We start from the raw sequence: 15,272 nt of genomic DNA, 5'->3' as shown, positions 1-15,272 counted from the left end.
GGGGCAGAGAGAATTAAGGAGATCAAGGGGAAATGTCTTCTTGAGTTCCTGTTCTCTGGAATGCACCACAGAAATGAATGAGATCTCTTCTCAGTCTACTTATGGACTATTTCTATCTACCCAAAATTATATTCTGTGAGTATGGATATGGTCAAACTCTACAACCAGATTCCCAACTAAGATGACAGCAGACATGCTTTAACCAATCAGGGACTGAACCTACTCTTGAATATGTTATGGTTATCCAGGGGCATCCCAGGTTCTTGATGTCTACTACAGAACAATTAAAAAAACAATTAACTCTTACACAGCCCTTACTATGTTCCACAAACTGCTCTAAGTATCTTAAATATTATATATTAATTCACTCAATCTTCCCACCCCAGTTTTGAAGATAAGGAAACTGAGGCACGAAATGATCAGATCACTTGGTCAAAGTCACAGAGGTCCCACAGTGGCCACATGGGTGACATGTAGCTCTGGAAGAGAGTTCTGAACTTTAAGCTTCCAGAGGGCTTGTTAAATATAATTCCTGGGCCCCTACGATTCTGATTGGCTAGGCAGAGCTCATTCATTTGCATTTCCCAGTGCTGATGCTTCCAGGGCTGATACAGTCTACATTTCGGGTAGCAACGCTCTTCAGTCTACCTCCTAACCTCTCCACCACACTGTCTAGGATTGGGTAACTTCTGTTAATGGCAAGACGGGATGAAGAGACCCTGTGACCCTGAGGCAGAGACTTGGGCAGCCACAGCACCTACTCCATCCCAAATCATGGCCCAGATTTGTTATCCTAACCACTTGCCCTGTCATATCAGTCACTTTTAGTGTTCACTCTTTTCTCTAGAAAGCCCAGTCAGCTGTAATCACACCCAGGGCCCTTATTTATGAAGTTGTGAGCCAAGGAGCCCTGGTGTACAATGACACCTCAGCCTGTTTTACTGCTTCTCCAGTTTCCACTGAAAGGTACCATTAAATATAACATGTTCATTTTATTATCTCCTGTGGGTTCTGCCTACCTCATGCCTCCAAAGGAGAACTACTACATCAGCTCACAAGGACGAGGGATCAGCAGGCAAGCCACATTCCCACTTACCAGGAGAGTACACTGCAGCCTGCCCCTAAAACGCACCAACTGGGAGATGCAAGAGCAGGAAGGGCCTTCTTCTCTCTTTTTCTTTTTCTTCCTGTTCCCTTAGAGCGGGCATGACAGTGGTACGGAGTGGCACTCAGGACCTCTCTTTAGCCTCGCTGGTGGCACTTGGGGCTGAAGGCACCACTGAATCTATGGGGAGGGCTTGATGGAAAATGGACCATGTCCCTCTGACCTCAGGGAAATGGAAGCACAGGAAGATCCCGAGTCCTGAGAAAGGATGCTGCCCATATTAGAAACTACCATGGTTCACAGTTCTGATAAAATAATAATTGTAATACTTTTAATCGTAGCTACCATTGACTGAACACCTAGCTACATGGGAAACTTGTCCAGGCCTTATACAAATATAGTCATTGAATACTCATAACAACAAACATGTGAAGCAGTTATGAATAGTCTCATTTTCCAGGAGAGAGAATTAAGGGTTAATAACTTGCTCCAGGTTACATCACTAAGACATATTCAGAATATGAACCCAAGTCTGTCTTATGCTAAGGACTCAATTCTTCAGGAAAGGAGTAAATTTCACTGTGAAACCGAGTTCAGGAAGTTTAGAAAAGCCTACAGATACTTTCCAATTCCTCTAGGGCCAATTTTGGAAACCTGCTACCAACCCTTTCCATTCCCTCCTCAAAACACCACAGCACTCAGTTGAATGTCCCACTTCAAGGAGATGCTCGTCAAGGTTTGGGGAGTGTGCTAGAGTTTGCCATAACCCACATCTGAGCTCTGGAAATCTCATTCTCAGCAGTGGAATCGCACCCTAAAAGCGTCCAGGACCCGAGTGTTCAATGTGCTTCCTGGGACCCTGGACTCCACAGACGCTCACACATGCCTGCTTCTTTCACATCTGGGCACTACTTGGAGGTAACAGGTATGAGAGGCAGAGAAGTGCTAACTCTGCTCTGTCAGTGAGATGCTATCTTCTCTGGGGAAGGTAGGTTTCACATCTCCCAAAACCCCACTGTAACTCCATCCAGAACATCTGCTTGGGGTTTCAGTCTCTTAAAAGTTCCATCAGGAGCCCCTCAAAATCCAGATGATCTTGCTCCAGGCTTGTGGAAACCCTTCTTACAAAAAATCCAATCCTTCTAGAACAGTGCTAGCCAACAGAACTTTCTATTAATGGAAATGTTCTATACTGCACTGCCCAATACGGTAGCCACTAGCCACATGTGGCTATTGAATACTTGAAGTGTGGCTAGTGAGACAGAGGAATTTTTAAATTTTATTTAAATTTAGTTATTGTAAATTTAAATTTAAGTAGCCATATATGGTTACTATACTGGATAGCCCAGTTCTAAGTTTATCTGGGGGAAAATCTGCCCTTGGATTCAACCAACTCTCTCCCAGTGAGTTTGTAACCTTGTACCTTCTTATTCATCATCAAAAAGTCTCTGAAAAAAGGTTTTCAGGAGGTGTGGAAGGTGCTAGCCTCACTTTGCTAGTGAGAACATAAGGCACAAAGTCAGAAAGCTATTCACAGCATCAGGGGAAGGGCTGGCCCTAGAATCTTAAAGTTGGAAGTTACAGGCTGGCAGGTCCTTTGATCTCCCTCCTTGGACCCATTTCACACCTGCCTTTCTTCTTAGTCTACCTTAGAATCAGGAAGAAGAGTACAGGTTCCTTTTCATAGCATCCTCAACATCCCCCCCTAGAAATAAGGGGCAAAGGCCTATATCCACCTGCTCAGGAGGTAATGTAGAAGAATGAAAGGTTGTTTTCATTTCTAATCTCCAGACTAAAGTGTTCAGAGGACCAGTAGGACTTCTGGCTCCAGAGAGAACCCCAGGGGTTCGGTGGGGGTTAGGGGCATGGATGGCCATCCTCGCTTACCTGAGGAACTTGTTCAGATCTCCGTGCTTCATGTATTCAAAGACCATGATGAGGGGGTCCCCATCGCCACACACCCCATAGAACTTGACAATGTGCTCGTGCTGCAGGTTCGTGAGCAGTTCAGCTTCCCTCTGGAAATCCTTCCTGGCCGCCAGGGTGGGATCCTTCAGGGCCTGGAAACAACACGGGATACTGGTTTTTAGCAGCTAGAGGTCAGGGGTTTGCCTGTTGCCCTCCTGGGAAGAAAGCTGGTGCCCATAATAAAGACAATGCTGATTCCCAACAAGTAAGATCCTAATCGGCCTTTAAAGACCATGAGGCTAAATCACAATAGCCAGACCTGACTCCTGCTTCCTTCAGCATTTTGAACCTTGTAGAAACAGAAACCAACTTTTTTTTTTTTTTTTTTTGCGGTACGCGGGCCTCCCACTGTTGTGGCCTCTCCCATGGCGGAGCACAGGCTCCGGACGCGCAGGCTCAGCGGCCATGGCTCACGGGCCCAGCCACTCCGCAGCATGTGGGATCTTCCCGGACCGGGGCACGAACCCGCGTCCCCTGCATCAGCAGGCGGACTCCCAACCACTGCGCCACCAGAGAAGCCCAGAAACCAACTTTTTGACACTCACGTCCCATCCCATCCGCCAGCCAGTTATCTCAAACTTTGTTCATCTCAGAGCCCTCGACTTCCTCAGAGATCAGTGTGAATGGTGGAGGGAGGGAGCTGGGAGATAGAAGGCCTGACAAAGGCCCATGCCCCCAAGGTTTCCCCAAAGAAATGGTCTCACAGCTAAAATAAACAGTGGGGAACCAGTGCCCCAAATGCTTCATCTTTGTAAATTAGCCTATGCTCACAGCCCATCTGAAATCAGGCTGACAATGTAATTAAGTTTCCTTGCTCTTTCTATTTCTTGATTTTAGATTATGAAAAAGTGTATATTTGCAGAGAAACATGAACACTTTGGCTTCTAGAAGGCACCTGTGTCCTCCATTAGGGGGCTGAAGGAAGTATTGGGGTGTAACTGGGACTACAGCTGTGGGAACAGCAGTTAATGGGCAGAAGGCTTAGGACCCACCCAGGACCAGGACCTGGTAAGGTATCACAAAGTCCCAGGGTAGGATGGGAGGGTGGGCATCTGGTGGCCACAGAAATGTCACAACTTGGCCCCTGTGGGAGTGGGAGACCCGGTGTGAGGGAGAAGCACCAGACCAAGCCACTTGCCCTGGGACCCAGGAAGATAAATGGAAGAGCAATGGTTAAAAGGGGTGTCAGTGAATGTGAACTTTGTAGACCAGAAGGGGAGGATGAGACCAGACCACCTGCAAGGGTCCTTGAACAGGACCTTGAATAGAGCCCAGCAATGACCAACGCAGCCATGCTGGTCATGGTGAATGATGAACTGTGAAGGGGAGGGTCATTTCTACAGGAGGAGCAGCCTGCACAGTTGAGCTCACACATGTCTTCAGCCTTCCCATCCACCTCATGAGGTCAGGAGGCAAATGGAGCCAAACATCCACTTGCTTCAAATGACAGAGTTTAGTAACCTCAAAAGACAAGACATGAGGCAATGAAGGAACGGGTGTGAAGTTTACACATCATGTTCAGGGTAGTGAAAATCTAGACGCGATTGGTTTGCATTCCCTCTGCCAAGCATCCAGCCTTTTCTGGTTATTTAGGCAGACTAGACTCCCCTGTAAATTATGCTACTCTTGAGAAGCCTCCCAAGCCAGAGATCTTCCTCTTGCCACTGCAATCCCCATTAGCTGAAATCCACGGGGCTGCCTTGGCTTACAGCGCTGCAGGAATGTGAATGTGAAAAAATTGTATCTAAGGGGCCCATCAAACCTCCATCAGTCATTAGCATACATTAGAGGTGGTGGACTCATAGCTTTAAAAGGGCCCTAGATATCATGTTTCCACCTGCTCATTTCTGGGGTTGGAAAAACTGAGGCTCAGCCCTCAGTTTCCTCTGGGGATCAGGACACATACACACAACTTGAATGACAGAAGCCAGAGTTTAATTATACCACAGTAATCTCTTGGTGCTGGGCTTCTTGGTGCCACCAAGTTCAATGGCAATGCCTCTAGAGCCATGGTGTCTCAGCCAGCGATCAAGGCCCACTCCAACTTCAACAAGCACCACCTTTCATTCTTTTCAAAATTTGGAGGTTTCACCAAAGAAGTGTTGGATTAAATGATTCTACTCTTGACCAAAATGTTGGAAACTGTCTAATAAAGTTTTCCCATCTTACAAGTGAGAAACCTGAGGTCCAGAACAGGGAAATGATTTGTCAAAGATCATGTAAGAAGCAATAGCTTGAGTGTGGAGCCCAGGATACATTCCTGTCCAGCATACCTGCTTGAGTTAATTTATCAGATAAATTAGTCACTGGTCAGGTCCTCAGGGGAATGGTGGGCACGGAAGTTAAAAGATGTGAAAGGGCAGAGGAGAGGGTCAGGAAAGGTGAGGAGTGTGGGCAGTCAGCAGAATGGCTGCACCCAGCAAGGATACCAGGCCTAGAGGGCAGGCCAAGGCCAGCAGGAAAGTGGGAGGGCCACTGGTCCATTACTGGTTTTTACCAGCTCTGATCTCATGTGCTTTCCACTTCATCTCTGGCTGCCTTCTCAGAAAATCTACCCAATAATAAAGGCATAGTCTGCCGTGTGTCCACATCCAACCAGAACAAAGATGTCTGCAAAGCCTTCTTTCTATGGGTGGAAGGAGGCAGAGACTCATGGTGAGAGGGAGCCTTTCTTGGTGACCCAGCTCCTGAGCTTCATGGGCTGGGGCATGGGTATAGGATGACTGCCAGTGATTTACTTATTTTCATGAAGAATAAAAAGGAAAGAAAAAAAAAAAAGGAACCCAGCATGGGTGGGATGAGAATACAGAGATTTATGTGAACACTGGATTTATGAGAGGGAAAAGTAGATCAAATTTGGGGCCAGCCAGATGGCCTCTCTCCATCTCTGTAAATCATTCTCTCGCACAGTCCGGATGCCAATGGCAGCCGTTGGATATTTTTCCATTCTCAGCTCTCGAGCAGTCACAGCCATCATTCCCAGGGCTGGCACCCTACTCTGCAGAGCAGATAGGAGTTCCTCATTTGGGAGATGGGGCACAAAGCAACTTCTGTCTCTTTTGGTCTTTCCACACCCCTTCTCCTGCCCATTCTCTCTCTACCTTTATGATGGACTTTCCAGCTCTTGGGTTAAACCTGAAGTTCCTATGTAATTGGCAATGGCTCTATTGTGGCAACTGGGGTCCAGAGCTGCAGGTGGCCCAGGTCCCCAGGGATTGATGCAATAGGGACAGAGATGCCAGGAAAAGAATCTTGAGAAGGAAAATCAGCCCAGAGACTCTCGTGCACCTCTCAGCAGAGTCCATGCTCAACCTCTTCGGAGCCGGGAAACTTCAAAATGGGTCACCAGCCAGTGGCATGGGATGGGATGGGTGTTCCTCACAGCTGCCAACTGTTGGTGCAGGAAGACAGGGTTTGCCAAGGAGTCTCTGAAGTCAGGGAGGTTGTGTCCAGGCCCTTCCAGTGGTATCCATAGAGCAAAGAGGAGATCTGGAATTTTCCCTTCTCATCTCCTTCTTTTTCCCCCAAAGTCTAAAAACATTTCCCTTTTTAGTCTCCCCTTTATGTACATCAGGTCTCATGTCCACTCCCAACCCTGGGTTTCAGTGGGGCTGTTTCGTCGGATGGGGGAGAAGCAGTCTAGATGGCAAGAACATTCAAATTTCTCAACAGCTGCCATCTCCTTCCGAGTCACTTCACATCATCATTTCCAGTTCTAGGGGTTTCGCTACTTTCCATTTTCCTTTTCTTTTATTGGGCTGGAGATATTTCAACGGATGTTCAGCTTCAGATTTTACTAATATACTAAAACCCATTTTAGTACATGTGCAGAGATAAACACATCCATAAACACTAGAGCTTAGTTTTACTTATTTTTTGAATTTTAAATAAATGGAATCATACATATAGTGCTATATATATACAAAATATATGTATATTTCTATATCTGTCTTTTTTCATTCAACACTGTGTTTTTGAGATTTTTCCAAATTGTTGCATGCAGCTGTAGTTCATTCATTTTCCTTGTTGAAAAGTTTCTCACTGAATGAATATACCACATTTGTTTATCCAAGCTGCTACTGATGGACACTGGGGTTGTTTGCAGCTTTTGGCTGTTATAAAGAATACTTATGAACATTCTAAACACATCTCTTCATGGAAAGATAGATAGAGATAGATAGATAGACAGACAGACAGATAGATACATAGCTGTCAGGTCTAGACCTAAAGTGCAAGTGCTGGGTCACACAGATGCCAATGTTCTAAAATAATTAGACCACTTTATAACAATTAGACCACTTTATATTTCCACCAGAGTATGAAAGTGGCAGTTGCTCCATATCCTTGTCAGCACTTGGTTTTGTCACTGTTATTTAGCCATTCTGCTTGGTATATAGTGGTATCTCATTATGGTTTAATTTACATATTTCTGATGATTAATTAGGCTGGACACCTTTCTCATAGTCTTATTGGCTATTTGTCTGTCAGAGGAGACACTTGAGCAAGTCTATTGTTTGTCAAATAACTATTTAAAAGTTGCACCACCTATTTAAAAATATCATGAATTACATGCTTTTAATTTCACTCTTACACTACACATATATACAAATTACACTCTGTCTTGTCCTGCTCTGCGTTTGTTTCATGGGTATTCTTGTGTCTCCCCAACAGACTGCAAGTGTCTTCAGAACAGATGCTGGGATTTCGGCTCTTTGTTTCCACCATAGCAACTGCTGGGCAAAAAAATCTGGCTTTAAAAACCACAACTGTGGGAAAACTTAATTTGGGGTTATACTTGGATGTGTTCTCTGGAAGTCCATAATTACCCTGCATCAACTTGAGAACAAACTCAAGAGGAAGAAGCCTGCAAAAAGGAATACAATCTAAAGAGGATGAGAAGCAGGAAACACCATTTCTTGGCTGTTCTCCAGAAAAGACAAGCATCTCCTCCAGGGGTTGGTCGCTGGGCGGGTCCATTGGGAGGCAAATGGTGTAAAATCCCAGAACATTCATCTTCTCAAGCTTCCCAGATCAAAAAGGAGGAAAGGAAACCCTTTTAAAAGGGTGACAACAGAAACACATTTTCTGCATTACCCAATCTGGGTACTGCCCCTTAATGCCAGACCACTCAGCGGGAAACGTTTCCCAGGGTTTAGGCCATCATTTCGTTTACTGCTTAAAGCACAAAAATATTCAGTTCATCCACCAGTCCCCAGATGGATGCTGGAACACCCAGTCGATTAGTGTCATCCTATAAATTAAAATTTTTAGGGCAGGGTAGATTCTAAGTTTAGGGACAAAATTAGAAAGCTTTCCACATCCCTGGTCCAAACTGTTTAAAGACACCCTCACTCATCTGACCATTCCATGTCTATGGAGACACACTGAGCAAGTTTACTCACAGCATATCCAGCAATAATAAGCATTAGCCTTTTATAGGGCAATACTCTAGTTCCTTATTTATTTTCTAGAGCAGAGGTCAACAGACAATGCCCACTTCTGAAAAAAAAAAAGTATTGGAAGACAGCCACCACCCCCACTCATTTATGTATGGTTTAGGCTGCTTTCCCACTACATGGGTAGAGTTGAGTAGCTGTAAGGAAGAGTGTATGGTCCTCAAAACCTAAAATTTTTACTATCTGGCCTAGTATAGGAGAAGTTTGGCAACCCCTGTTCTAGACGGTCAGTGCAAGCTCAGCAGGTCATATGTCGTGTGTCTAAGCACATTCGATAATATCAACATCAAGAATAATGATGTTGATAAAAACAAATAGCAATGAGTCTTTACTAAGCATTTACTGTGTCCCAAGCAGTATACTAAACATTTTTCATATGTTATGTAATTTAATCACCAAAATTTTAAAGAGGAGATATTATATCTCCTATTATACAGCGAAGGAAACTGAGGCTCAGAGAGGTTAAACATCTTGCACAGGGTCACAGAGCTAATCAGTGATGGCCAGGCACCCACCCAGCTCTCTGATTCCTACCCTATGCCGGTAGCCTGCACAGCACTGCCTGCATCCATGGAGGGCACTTAACCCTCTGCAGACACAACAAACTGTGAATACAGAGACCCCAAAGTCTCAGAAATATGCAACTGCCATCAGGAGGTGGCTCGGTCATGAGCCCTCAGTGCTAAGGATGGACCTTCTGAGGCCCAGGTGAGAGTCCTCGTGGGGAAGGAGGTATCTCCTGCTCTCAGCCCAGAACATCGCGCAGAATTCATGCTGGCCTCAGAGGCTTGCCGGTGCACCCACTCCCACAGGGGCCACTCCACACCCCAGACCTGTGGGTGCCTCAGTGAGGCTCCTTGACTCTTGTCTGTGCCAGTCGTGTTCAAAGACGTGTCTAACACTGACTGAGAGAAGCTGCTTCCTGCTGGAGGAAGGTAACTGGTAGTAGCAAAGTTCCTTCTCTCCTGCCCCAAGCAATTCGGCTCCAACTGCAAATCTGCAGGGCTGGCTCAGCAATACCAAAGCCCTGTGGTTAACGACCCATCTAAGCAGCCACCAGAAGGCAGGAACCCTCAGACACGCTGCCCCTTGGGGGCTGAACCTGGATCCCACGGGGTACCTAAGAATGTCCTCCAGCCTCACTCACTGTCCTCCCTGTCCTCAGTACCTGACCCCCCAGCCCATCTCCTATGCCCAGTGACGTCTGCTGACTTGAGCAGTGGCTCCCAGGGCCTCTGTGAGCCACCCGCCCGAGAAATGGTCAAATGACTTTCTGGGCAAGAGCAGCACATCCTGCAAAGTCACTGAGGTGGGAGGAGGGCCAGCTGGGGACAGCGGTGAGCCCAGGGCCTCTAAGAATAAAACAAGGGCCCATCAAGGGCATAACTTGTCCCTCTGGCTGCACCGTGGGCACAGCCCCCTTATGTGCTACAGCTCTTGACCTCCGAAGCCAAAGGAAGCTGATTTGAGTTCTAAGGAAACTTCATTGACCTTGGAGCAAGGGCATCTGATTACGTTAGTTTATATCATCTTGACTGCATCTGATAACATTGGTTGATACCATCTTCCAGAATGCAGTGAGTCTCTCTTTCCCTCCCACCCGACCCCAGCCACTCCTCTTCCTTCCTGGGGTCCGCATGCCTCTGAGAATTACCTTCACGGCCACGAGCATCTTGTCCTTGGTGGGGCTGAGGTTGTAGCACTCAGCCAGGAAGACCTTTCCAAAGGCTCCCTCGCCCAGTTCTCGCTTCAACACGATGTCTCTCCTTTTAATGTGCTGCACGTCTGCAGGAGGGAACAGAGGAGAGCAGCCAAGTCAGTCCCCAGGCACTTGTCCATCTTGGAGGCTCAGGGGGACGGGGGAACACAGGGGTCTAGAGCAGGGAGTTCTGCTTTTGAGTCCACGGCAGGAACAGGCACGCTCTAGCACCTTACCTTGGGCGTGAAAACAGGCATCGCATGGTGGTTTGAGGGTTCCACCCAGAATGAAATCTCAGCTCTGTCCCCGACTAGCCCCGAACCTCTCTAAACCAGAGTCAGTAATCGTTAACATCCAGGATTCTGGCATAATCAGCTATAGTTGCTGGAGAGAGTATACAGCAGTCTTAACAGTTCCTGTGCATGGGAATCCCCTGGGCATCGTGCAGGTCCTGATTCAAGTGGCTGTGAGAATCTGTATCACTAATAAACTCTCAGGGGATGTCTGTGGGCTGTGGGTCCATGGACTGTACTGAGTAGTCAAGAATCGAGTTTGAATCCTGGTTCCCTCTCCCTGCTAGTTTTTGAGCTTCGAAAAGTTATTTCACCCCAGAGCCTCAGTTTCCTCACCTGTAAAATGGAATTAACACCAATACCTTACTCTCTGAATTCTTGGGAAGATTAAATGACATAATTCACATGAGAGTTTGGCCCAGTGCCCTCCCCCCCAACACACATGCACACACACACATACACACATGCACACACACACGGACACACCACACTGGCTCTTGTTATAACATAATGACTACAGTGCTCCTAGCACAGTGTCCAGTTCGTGATAAGAGACCACTAAGTGGGAGTTATAGTTATCTGGGGCAAGCCTCTACTTGACAAGTCCCGCTCCTGTGAGAGAGAAAAAACAATGAAATCACAAAATCAAGTCCAGAGACCTCCCCAGAACCAAGCTCTGTGCAAAGAGAAGGGCTACCGCGGTCTTGGCTAATTTAGCAACCTAATTAAAAGTCTGCCTGCCAGGAGAAAGCAAAGATATGACCTCAGCCCTCCCACCCATTTGGAAAGAATGCTTCGAAGGAATTGTACAAGAAGTGGGCTGGTGAGGAGGAGAGTGAGCCGGAGATTACTCACCGACCTTTCCATTAATCGTTCAACAGGCAGAAGCCCATTAAATACCTGTATTCACATTATGAAGAGCATCGCAGAGCCAGGAAAGAGGGTTGTCTCGACCTTGTCAAAAAAATAAAAGTTGAGGACAGAGGACCATGGCAGACTGTCCCCAAGAACAAGAGAACACATTACAGGGACAGAGGGGTATGACTGCAGGGCCGTGGTTAGTGTTTTGGTTGGCCAGGGGATTCTTCTCATAATAGACTACACAAATCTTGCTTTTTTCTATCAGAATTATTGGTAGCCCTGCCATGTCCCAGATGACCTGCTGGCCAGGATCTGTGGGCGCAAGCATTTACAGATCATTATTCTCTCTTCCCAGCAAGACAGACCTGCAGGCTTCCAGGCCACAGGGCTGCCAGGGAGCTGCCACTTGCTGCAGGGCTTCACCCCCATCTTTACAGCAAGGGAATTAGAAATCGGTTCCCTCTTCACACCCTCTGCTGCTCTGTCCTAGCCCTCTGAGGAATGGTATTTGTTGGCCTTGACAGGGAGGCTAAGGGTCTCGCACCGAGAGAAAATGGAATGTCAGGACCTCTCCAAGGAGGCCATCTGCTCATCACTGCACAGTCATTCCCAGGTGACTACTGATGGGCTCCTGCGAGATGAGCATTCTGACGCAGCCTCAGAGTGGAGATGGGATGGCAGATTTATAGGGCCATGCCCGCGCCTCTGAGCCCACAGGGATCAGTCAGGGATGGAAAGTCAAGGGCACCTGGCTCAGGACCTGGATCCTCCCCCACTATGGGCTGGCTCACCTCACAAAACATCTGGAGTCTCAGTTTCCTTATCTGTAAAATGGGTGTGGGAGGATAATACAAGTTCTACTTACCTGCTACAAGAGCTATTCTATGTAAAAGTTGGTAAACCTTCAAGTTCTCTGAAATGGTGTGTGTTTTCACCATTATTGATATTATTTTACAAGAGGGGAAAATGAGGGCCAAGTCGGGAATTGCCAACTGGATTGAGATGGGGCTCGAATTCAGAGCATCAGGACAGACCAGAATAGCCAGGCCACTTGAGGAAGAGCTCCCTTTGGCCCCTGACCCCTCCCCAACCCCAGCCTCCCACGACATTGCGATAGGACAAAAATCAAATCACCTAGAGGGCTTATGAAAACTGATCACTGGGGCCTTCTCCCAGAGGTTTCTGTTCAGGAGGTCCAGGTTGAGGCCTGCAAATTCGCCTTTTCTAACAAGTTCCCAGGTGATGTTGATACTGGTGGTCCAGCACCCCTCTTTAAGAACCACTGGAACAGGTTGACATGAGTGGGGCGAGGAATTAGCCAGCCGATGACCAATGTTCACTTTAACAGCTTGGCCTCCACAAGTGCCACAGCCACAGGTACGTGAGACATGCATCACCACTCAAAGACCAGGAGGAGGCCTGCAATCCCGGACTTACCCGTGTGGCCTCGGCGGAGTCAAGCCCCCTCTCAGAGCCTCAATCCCTCATCCTCACGATGGAGATTACACCTCCCTTGATTTCTTACATTCTGGACACACCTCTACAAAGGCAGAGCTACAGAGCTATATATGTTCCTGGGTCCCGAAGTCCAACTCCGGGCTGGGTGTGACGTTGCTAGCTCCCCCCTCAGAGCTTCTGACTCTCAGCCACTGTGAGTCCAGAATGAGCAGGGAGGACCTCTGAGGAGAGTGGGGCTCTGTTTGCCAGCTGCTGTGCCTGGGTCATGTTTCAGAACCCTCCATCTCCTCTCCCTCCCTCGGCAGCAAGAATCACAAGCCTTGAAAAGTTCAGAAAAGTCACGTGGAAGCCACATAGAGGGGTTTTTCCTTGACCCTCCCTCCACATCCCAGGAGTTAAGAGCCTGGGGGCAGCTGCCAAGCCCCAGCTTCAGGAGGTCAGAGCTTTGACAGCTGTGGGCCTTGAATGTGGCAAGGGGCAGGTGACCATGATGCTGGAAACTCGTCTGCTCTCTGCAAGCACGAAGCAGAGCCAGCCACGGACCAGTGTCTGCCCCCAATCTGCAAATGGATCTCTTTCAGAGACATGGAAACACCCAGTGGCTCAGAATGAAATTGTTGGGGCTCACTCAATTTGTCTGCAGGGAGAAGTATTTTGAGACCAATACCTGAGCTAAGCCCACGGATGGGGTGGTGAGATCTGAGAAGGGGCAGCAGAAGGAAGGGAAAATAAAAACAGACTCCATCCCACCATAAATCCTCCCCCAGGAGAGAACTTCCTCCCAGCCATAGGGATAAGAACTCCACAAGGTAACCTGGGAGCTTCGGCTTCGGCACAGAGAGGCTGGATTAGGGCTAAACGCATAAAGCAAATCACTTCCATGTGGAGAACCCCGTGTACAAACAAGACTCTAGACTCCAAAACACCATTCGAGCAGCTTCTTTCCCTGAACCTAAATAGGAAGACACAGGTAAAGGGGATTAATTTGTGCCCAATCCTACTATTTGTAGGATTCCATTCTCATGATAGAATGAACATTCCATTCTCACGATAACCCTGGGAGGTATGTGTGATTGTACCCCTTTCGCAGATGAGAAAATGGAGGCGGGGGTGGGGGGTGGGTAACTTTCCAAAGTTTGCGGAACTAAAATGTGGCCAAAGGACTCTCTCTTTTTTTCTGACTCCTGAGCCTGTGTGCTTTCTGCTGCCCGGGGCCGCCTTTCCTCTGTCCTCCCCCACTTAGTGGCCACCAAGACCATCGGTCCAGAGAAGCTCAACCCTCTGTCTTCCCCCTTCCTCTACTCCTGTCTGACTTCTCTAACCTTGTCCATCCCTGGACCCTGATGCAACATCTTCCCAAGGGAAAGGGTAAGAGCCGCCACCCACCCACCCAGGAGGCCCCGGGGAGGAGGGTGTGGGTGGGGAAAGAGTGTGGGAGGAAAGGGCACTGGCTGTTCAGGCCCCTGGGGAGTGGCAGGAATGAGCCATTTTCATTTCTGACGTCCATATGTCTATTGGGGCCTTTTTTGTGTGTTGATTTTTAGCTCACACAGTGCTGCTCAGAGCTGCCTCTGGTGAAGCCATCTGACCCACAGGCCACAAAGTGATGGATTTTCCTAGGAGGCAAGGGCATCAATCTCCTTTTCCTGCCTGGCTGGCCAGCTCAGCAGAGTCTGGGTCACAAGGCTCAGACGTCGGGACATGGGCAGGGGAGGAGGAGGGAGGTGGATACACAGCACAGGCCGTGGGAAGACCTCCCAGCCTCCAGCACTGAGGGGGCTGCTGGAGAGAGCAAGGGGCTGGTATACAGTAAGGAGTGTTCTTGGGAAATGGAAAGGGTTCCTGACTTCTTCTGGCCTGGCTCTTCCCTAACTCCTTTCTTCGGGAGAGCCACCACTGCATTCCCCCAGAGAAAGCCACCTGTACAGCTTCCTGTTCCCATAGGACAGCTAATCGATTCATCAGACAAACACAGACTGAGGATTTCTATGAAATGGTTACTTCACCACAAATTTTTCTCTATACTGAGGACCAAGATACTCATTCCATCTGTGTGGGATTCACTTTAGGGAGGGCTTCTAGGCCTGGAGCAAGCTTGACTTAGGGCAGAATCACTAATCCAAGGAGGTCACCAGCTACCTCTGTGCAAAAGACCTTGGGGCTCTGAGAAGTCTGCAGGCAGGCTGTGTTTACACCCTCATCCTTAATCTGTTCACCTGGGCTGCCTCATCCTGGCAGGCAGAGGTTTTCTGCAATACTTAGTGTGACCTGCAGAGACCCACTGGTCATAGATGTGGCCCAAGACATGGGTGACCACAGTCAGCTTCACCTCTGTGTTCTAGGAAAATGGGGGTATGGCAGCCATATACTGCTTATTCATCCCTGCAGACCAGGGATAAAGAAGAAGCATAAAACCCAGGGAAAAACGTGAT

At 47.9% G+C, this 15,272-nt stretch overlaps 1 protein-coding gene across 3 annotated transcripts in view; it reads right to left on the bottom strand.

Annotated features, from left to right (window-relative positions):
* The window catches only part of NTRK3 (neurotrophic receptor tyrosine kinase 3), a gene marked incomplete at its 3' end in the record, with an annotated part of 367,342 nt that overhangs the window by 41,084 nt on the left and 310,986 nt on the right, over positions 1 to 15,272 (bottom strand). For all 3 annotated transcript variants that reach the window (XM_081228488.1, XM_081228489.1, XM_081228490.1), the window contains 2 exons: positions 10,184 to 10,314; positions 2,993 to 3,165 (listed from right to left, as the gene is read on the bottom strand). In XM_081228488.1, coding sequence (XP_081084614.1) covers positions 2,993 to 3,165; positions 10,184 to 10,314 — 304 coding nt within the window. The remainder of the gene's footprint in view (positions 1 to 2,992; positions 3,166 to 10,183; positions 10,315 to 15,272) is intronic.

The sequence above is a fragment of the Mesoplodon bidens genome (genome assembly GCF_964165515.1).
Source record: "Mesoplodon bidens genome assembly, chromosome: 3".
Taxonomy (NCBI): domain Eukaryota; kingdom Metazoa; phylum Chordata; class Mammalia; order Artiodactyla; family Ziphiidae; genus Mesoplodon; species Mesoplodon bidens.
The sequence above is the reverse complement of the archived record's forward strand: the minus strand, read 5'-3'. Positions and strand labels throughout refer to the sequence as shown.